Source organism: Vigna unguiculata, chromosome 3, assembly GCF_004118075.2.
Source record: "Vigna unguiculata cultivar IT97K-499-35 chromosome 3, ASM411807v1, whole genome shotgun sequence".
Taxonomy (NCBI): Eukaryota; Viridiplantae; Streptophyta; class Magnoliopsida; order Fabales; family Fabaceae; genus Vigna; species Vigna unguiculata.
The window spans coordinates 60,769,748-60,777,589 of record NC_040281.1 but is presented as its reverse complement, the minus strand read 5'-3'; the positions used below and the strand labels follow the sequence as shown (position 1 = coordinate 60,777,589).

General features: G+C 33.0%; 2 protein-coding genes across 4 annotated transcripts; one reads left to right on the top strand and one right to left on the bottom strand.

Moving 5' to 3' along the window:
- Positions 1-458: 458 nt before the first annotated feature.
- Positions 459-2,018, top strand: LOC114179826 (putative pectinesterase 63). Its single transcript, XM_028066292.1, has 4 exons — positions 459-918; positions 1,017-1,223; positions 1,315-1,562; positions 1,669-2,018. The coding sequence occupies exons 1-4, from the start codon at positions 499-501 to the stop codon at positions 1,826-1,828; spliced, it is 1,035 nt and encodes a 344-aa protein (XP_027922093.1). The 5' UTR covers positions 459-498; the 3' UTR covers positions 1,829-2,018.
- Positions 2,019-4,316: 2,298 nt separating this feature from the next.
- Positions 4,317-5,821, bottom strand: LOC114176878. Of its 3 annotated transcripts, none has more exons than XM_028062063.1 (3): positions 5,602-5,821; positions 4,993-5,505; positions 4,317-4,599 (listed from the first exon to the last, which is right to left on the bottom strand). In XM_028062063.1, the coding sequence occupies exons 2-3, from the start codon at positions 5,432-5,434 to the stop codon at positions 4,337-4,339; spliced, it is 705 nt and encodes a 234-aa protein (XP_027917864.1). In that variant the 5' UTR covers positions 5,435-5,505; positions 5,602-5,821; the 3' UTR covers positions 4,317-4,336. The 3 variants fall into 3 exon arrangements, with proteins under 3 accessions (XP_027917864.1, XP_027917863.1, XP_027917865.1); XM_028062062.1 differs by having other exon boundaries at positions 4,993-5,473; XM_028062064.1 differs by having other exon boundaries at positions 4,319-4,580; positions 4,993-5,473.
- Positions 5,822-7,842: the final 2,021 nt, after the last annotated feature.

The window sequence follows — 7,842 nt, the reverse complement described above, 5'->3', positions numbered from 1 at the left end:
AAATATGTATAATTTAAAAAAAATTAAAAAATTTAAAAAAAATTGGAAAAGTTGGGAGTGCGTAGCCCTGTCTGCTCTAACAATCCTCCGCCAATGTTTATTAATACGTAGATACAAGAACATGACTAGATAATATCATCCAAGTAACATTAATACCAATAACTTAATTGAAAACTATAAAAAACTTTAGTACTTAATAAAAAATTATTTAATTAAAATTAAATAAAAACCATGAAATTTAAAAAAAAATTAAAACTTAATTAAACCTTGAAAATATTAACGTGTGCAGTGTACTAGTATTTATTATACCTCCACAAACTCCAATTTTTCTCCATATAGGTCCGTTATAAGTCAGAACAAGACTATTGAAACATGGGCCTCGAAAGTTGATAGCCCGAAACATTGAGCCCAATTAACCTCCACGTACTCTAATTTTCTCTCCATATATAGAGTTCTCTTCATACACAAGTTACTACTACGGTTGCATTGCAGCATAAGATGATGGGTCACGTTGAAAATGGCTTTTCATTTTTTGCTGCAGTTACACTCGCACTCCACCTCGTAACAGCAACCACTCTTTACCCTCCCCACTCTTCTTTAAACGGCGCCGTTAGAATCGTCAGGGTTCGCCGGGACGGCGCAGGGGACTTCAGGACGGTAACGGAGGCCGTGAACAGCATTCCTTCGGGGAACAAGCGGCGAGTGGTGGTGTGGATTGGCATCGGCGAGTACCGGGAGAAGGTCACCGTGGATAGGACCAAACCTTTCGTCACGTTTTATGGAGAGAGAAATGAGAGCGACAGCCACACCATGCCCATCATAACGTACCACGCCACCGCATTAAGGTATGGGACAGTCGACAGCGCCACCGTCGCTGTCGAATCCGACTACTTCGTCGCTGTCAATGTCGCTTTTGTGGTGCGTTTTTTTCCCTCTCCTTTTACTATGCCGATAATAAATTAAAGGAAAAAAAAAAAACTTTTACAATTGTTATGTACGTATATACATACATGCAGAACTCGTCTCCAAGGCCAGATGAAAAGAGTGTTGGAGCACAGGCCGTAGCTATGAGGATATCAGGGGACAAGGCTGCATTCTACAACTGCAAGTTCGTGAGTTTTCAGGACACTTTATGTGATGATAAAGGAAGACATTTTTTCAAGGACTGCTACATCAAAGGCTCCTACGATTTCATCTTTGGAAATGGAAAATCCATCTACTTGGTTCGTATTTCAACGTATCCTCTTTAATTTCATGTATTATGTTGAAAGGGTAGTTCACAAGATGTATGATGATATATGAATATGGCTGTAGAGAAGTACCATAGAATCGGTTGCAAAGGGTTTGAGTGTTATCACAGCACAAGCTAGGGAAAGCATTGCAGAAGATACTGGATTCAGTTTCCTTCACTGCAACATTACGGGGAGTGGTAACAGGAACACTTACCTCGGACGTGCCTGGAAGAAGAGCCCTAGAGTAGTATTTGCTCACACTTACATGGGCTCCCTCATCAGTGCCCGGGGATGGTTCACCGATCAACTTCCTCAACGCAATTCTAACCAGTACGTTTTTTATCCAAGCAAATTCGCCCTGTGAAAAATCTAAAAATTTATAAATTTTCATGTTTTATATAATTTGACAAAGGTATATATTTGACTTATTATACAGGACAATCTACTATGGAGAATATAGGTGCATGGGAACAGGAGCTGTTTCCTCAGGGCGTGTAAAATTTCGGAAGACACTGTCTTATGAAGAAGCAAAGCCGTTCATGAGCATGGCCTATATTCATGGAGGAAAGTGGGTTGTCCCACCTCCAAAGTTGTGAGCATGTGAGCATTAATTGTTATAAGAGAAACTTCTCATATACACGCTTGTATCATCATTGTGCTGTGCTACTATACCTGTCTACTAGTGTAACAAACAAAGTGTTACGTAAAACTTTGAAAACCTTGTTGGGTGTACTTGATTCTTGTAAGAAAGGATTTATAACATGCTGTACAAATTTCCTTTTATATGTATCATCAAAATTAAAGTATGGCCATAAAGTTAATGCAAAAAACGAACAAGTTAGGAACATATAGATACGGCTAAAACTTACCCTTCTCATGCTACATCGTAGTTATCGAAAACTTGCCATATCTTTACTCGTTAGAGATATGCATGGTCGTAGAGAAAATAGGTTGCCAAAAAAATGTGGGTAAAAATGCACCAAGTTAATGGTTTTACATAGTATTGCATTCATTTTAGTAAGCAAAATTTGTGATTTGGGATAAAGATATCATATATTTTTTGGTTTTAATTCTATTAATAGAGATGTTATGTATTTTATTCCCCTTTATTATTATCACATGTATTATGATGATATATTAATTAGATTTTATTTTTCTCCTCATATATGAGATATTGTACTTTATATATTGGACAAGTTTTTAATAGATTGATATGAAAGATCTCATTGAGTTACTCTTCATCAAACACCTCTTATATATCAGAGTTAATCACCTTCCACATTTTCTCCTTTCTCATTAATTTCCTGTCATGGCGAATCCTACTTCATCCTCTGGTTCTCCCACAAACCCTATGAAAGGACTCATGGTGCCGACTTTTTCAAATTCTGACTTTCTCGATCTTCTCAACGTTCTCATCCTTCTCAAGTTCTCAGTCGATTTTCTCAAAGTTTTTGGCCTTCTCAAGTTCTCAAGATTCTTTTCATTTGATTGCCTTCTAGGTTGCTACTTCTGAGTTGGGCATTTCTGATATTCATGCCCACCTTGAGAGAGGGTGATAAATATATCTTTTGACTTCTTTAATTCTATTGATAGAAATATCATTTGTGAATCGATGATCTTCTTAGACAGAAAATGAAAAGAAATTAAAAGACATTTTTTTTGTTTATGGAGTAAAATTATTTCATAATTATCTATCAATCTCCACTGCACAAAAAATTAAAGTATATTTTTTGAAGAAATAGTAAATGTAGAGATTATGGAAGAATTTTATATTGATATATAACTATAATATGTAATATATTAAAAATTTATCGAATTTTATAATAATAATGTTATAAATGGTATAAATAATAGTTTCATTATTAATAAATAATATAAATTTTCTTATGCCAACAATACTTCGAGATTGAACTCCTATATCTTTATCAAGTTAAATGACTACCATGAAGAAACTTTTAAATAATATTTATGAGATGTAACTATTGTTAATGAAGGGTAATAATTATGATTATATTGAATGATTATAATACTAAGAAATCATAATTCGTCAGTGAATATAAAAGTATCGCTAATATGGTAGCTTGAATCAGTTGAATGTATCAAGGTGATAAAATTAAAAATTTAAGTTTAGATAAAAAGAGATGATAATATATAAAACACGTTCATTTGATATTCTAAGTTAGCATGACTCGATTCAGTTGGTACGGTGCAGATAAATTTGGCTGGCCGATTAAGACACAGAAGTGAACAATAGTAACACTTTTTTTTTTTATTATTAATTTACTTATTCACAAAAATATGATACGTAATTTATATTTGAATGATACTAAAATATCTATATTTTTCCAATTGTTTTTCTTATTAAAGGTAGAATTAAAAAAAATTGATATAATATAGTATGGAAGTTGAAATTTAGTTTGACAAGAAAGCAACATAAATGATATTCCCAAGTCATACTTGTTCCATACCTATACTAAAATTTTATTAAAATCTACTTATAGTTTTGGGCCATGGGAAGCGGTCCCGGATGGGCCCACCACGATTTGATGAGCATTGAAAACCGCAAGCCCAATAAAACTAAGAAAAAGAGAGGGCCAATGTATGTTTGTTCATTGGTGGCCGAAAAACAAGGACAGTTCTTGAACGTAATGAATAGAAGCACAGAAATAAAGGAATATTAAACACAGAAAATATGAGATCTCGTTAGCAATCACACTCACGCTGTCTCCCATCAATCATGTGCGCATATGCTACGACAAAAACAGAATAACTGATGCTTTATTTTGAGGACACCAACAACACCTCAATTATCGCATACTATATAATAAATTCGCATATGGTCTCAGTGGAACCTGGGACAGCTCAAATCCCGGATTTCGTTCAAGATTATGTTACAGAAGCACATGATCCATCATCACATTCTTTTTAAACAACAAAACACCTTCTGCAGCACGAATTCAAAGTCTTCACCATCTCCTATTAGAGGTGCATGAACATAATTAATGACGATGCGTGAGAATCTCAATCTCACAACACAACTCATATTCAAGTACTTTTGATCCCCAAAAGAAACACACTTTCGCATTCCTGAATGGATATATTCTTCAATTGAATGTCAAAAATGTTCTGTTTGAATATGTTGGCAAAGTACATGTATTGGGGAAACATTGGATGAAAAGTACATAGATTTTTAACACCTGTTCTACAAACAAATTACCCATCACAAATCTTTCTTGTTGGGGAGTTATATCATTCTTCATGTAAGAAAGCCCAGAAACCAGCACCGTGATTTTCCTTCTATATAGATCAGAGCAAGTTTTTATTCTTCCACAGTTCCTGTGTTTCCAGCTGCAATTCCACCAAGAGTCTGAAAGTTAGTTAAAAAGGAAAGGGTTACTGATACCACACTGCACACTTACCAAAACGTAAAATAGACAGAATATGCCTTTGAATCAGTGCGTGCTTTTTTTGTTTTCTTGTTGCTGTGTGAGAATGGTAAAATGAAAACGGCATAGAATTATTGTTATCATTGGAAAAGGCGAAAAGAACAAACAAAAATAGACAAATATTCTCTCTCTCTTGTGTCCCCTCTGTATCATGATCTCGCCAATTCCAATTATAAGCAGTGAGATAAAGGTGAAAACAAAAGAAGAATAAATTGGATCCATTAAGATGCAACACGATGAACATAAAACACAATCGAAGGTTTAACATGAAACTAATTGGAATTGATTTGAAAGAAAGAATGCAATTAACTGACCGGATGTGTCGTCGTGATTCTCCATGCAGTTCAAGAGGTATTTGAAGGTTTCAATTTCACATGGAATGGTGAGTCCACCACTCTGATCAAACCCAAATTCCTCTGCAGCTTTTTCCAACAAAACCTTGAACAAAGAGTGGCTAAGGTAGCTTGTGGGGATGATAAACCTGCGAAGCTCGGGTCCAACATAGACAGCTAAGTAACCTTTGGGAACATCATGCGGCGGTTGAGGACTGTAGCAGCTATCCTCGTCGGAGTCACAGTACAAAAGATTGGTTAGCCTTTTGTTAATCAAGGGTGGAATGCCCCCAGGAGGAGCCACATCAGAGTCATGGTTGGAATCTTTTGAGCCCAGAGTCACAGTTTGCCACTTCTGAAACATTTCCTTCAATCTCACAATCTGCCTAATCCCACTCAGTTTGGAACCTCCACCATCATCCATTGATCAACTCACCAGATCCAACCCCTAACTATGCACTCTCTTCAATCAAACATCAAAGGTATCATCTTTTTCTTCATCATGCATCATAATAACAGTAATAATTCATGGAGAAGATGAATAAACATAAATGAATAAGAACAAAAACAAGTGAAGGGAAAGATTGATACCTGTTACAGAAGAGGTGATTTTGCTGGAGATTAGAAATGTTGTTTTAGGTTTACAGAAATTAATGTGTCTGATAGGTTGCACAAAAACTATGTCTAATCTATGGTTAGAAAACACTGAATCATTAGTTGTGTTGGCATTGCCTTTGTTGGTCGTATTTCTCTTTCCTTTCTTCTGTTCCCTCACACGCTACTCTCCATCTATCTGTTTTTCAGTGTTCTCCTGCAAAACCCAACCGTTATATATATATATATAAACAAAGACGTAAATCATTTTAATTGAACTTAATTACAATGCGTTGGTGTGGGAAGACATCATCAAACGCAAGTGAAATCTTGTTGAGACTAACACTACCTCAAAATTTGGTTTGATTTTTTCATTTCTTTAAAAAAAAAAGTTAAGGAATTCAAGTCATTAATATATGCATGTATTTTTGTAGTAGAAAATGGAAGTGCAATTAAAATAATTGTATAATGTAATTGATTTAATTTTTTTAATATGTCGGTGATTCCATTTGGATGACTTTGAATGATGCATGGTATATGATTAAAGTTGTACAGTTTAATTGAACTGTAAGCGTCTCCTTTTCTAATAAACCAGGTTGTTTGGGAACACACTAAAGCATGTTGTAAATTCACCTTAAAAAAACAAAAACAAATTTCAAAGCTCTTCTCTTTAAATTCGATGCAACTATGATGTCATTAATCTTTTTTTAGTGCAATGAGATATTTTATTGGTGACAGGTGAAAACTAATTCTTTCCTTTATAGAAAGAGATGGATTACCAAAGTAAGTAAAATATCTTCGAGATTACAGTGTTTTCTATGTGAACTTTGTCCACAGAATTTTTAATTCAGTGAATATATAGTTATAAATTTAATTATATTATCGTTGAATTATTATTTATTTTAACACATCTAGTAGTAGATCCTAGCTTTTTCTCTCCCTCTATACACAACTTCAAAATCAAACCCCTTTAATATACTTTAAACTATCTAACTATCTATCAATTATATGAAATCTGATATGTTATTTTATTCACAAGTTCAACTTAAGTAAAGTCAAATTCCTTTTTTTTGACAAAATCAAGTAACGTCGTCAATAAGTTGTGCAAGTATGATCCATATATGAACATGACAATTTTATCTAGTAAAATCAATATCTTCAAGTCTCATTTGGAGGGTTGCTAATTTTAAATTTGCAGAAGTACTTTTAAAACACAATCAACACAATATAGAGATGAAACTATTTTTAACTTATTATTTTAAAATATGTTTATAATAATTTTTAACTTATTTTAATTTATATCTATAACCATTTTTTAAACAAAGATAATTTACTTTAGTAATATATATAAGGTTAAATTACTCTTTTGATCCCTTTATTTGTCATGAAATTTCAGTTTGGATCTCAAGTTTTTCGTTGTCTCAATTTGGTCCTCATTTTTTTAAAAATGACTCAATTTGGTCATCACCGTTAACTTTGACCAGACGGTGTTAAAGTCAACACTACGTGTCAATTTCTGGTTTTTTTTGAATTTTTCTTTTAGTTTTTTGGATTTTTTGAATTTTTTTTACACATGTCACTTCATAGTTGTGTCACGTGTCACTTCATAGTTGTGCCACGTGTTAAAATAAAAAAATTCAAAAAAATCAGAAATTGACATGTGGCGTTGACTTTAACACCGTCTGATCAAATTAACGGTGAGGATCAAATTCAGTCATTTTTAAGAAAATGAGGACCAAATTGAGACAACAAAAAACTTGAGGACCAAACTGAAATTTCATGACAAATAGATGAACCAAAAGAGTAATTTAACTTATATATAATGTTCTTTTTATTATAATATCATTATTTCAGTGAAGATTGAAATTAGTCTTTTTTCGAAACTTTTATTCAATTTAGTCAATTAATTAGAAGGTGTGAATTTAGTCTTTTTAACTAAATTTTGTTAAGTTTATTTAACGTTTGAAACACAGTTCAACATATTTTCACTTTAACTTTAACTAGAAAACTATCATGAAACGTGTTTGAAACATCAAATAAATTTAACAAAATTTGAAAAAAAAGGACTCAATTTACGTGTTCTAAATTTGAATAACTAAATTGAGGCAAAGTTTTAAATAGAACTAATTCTAATTTTCACTAAAAATTAAAGATAAAAACATATTTAACCCTTATATTATTATCATTGTCACTTCCATCTTATCATGTTCTATTATAATCATTATTATTATTTCTATT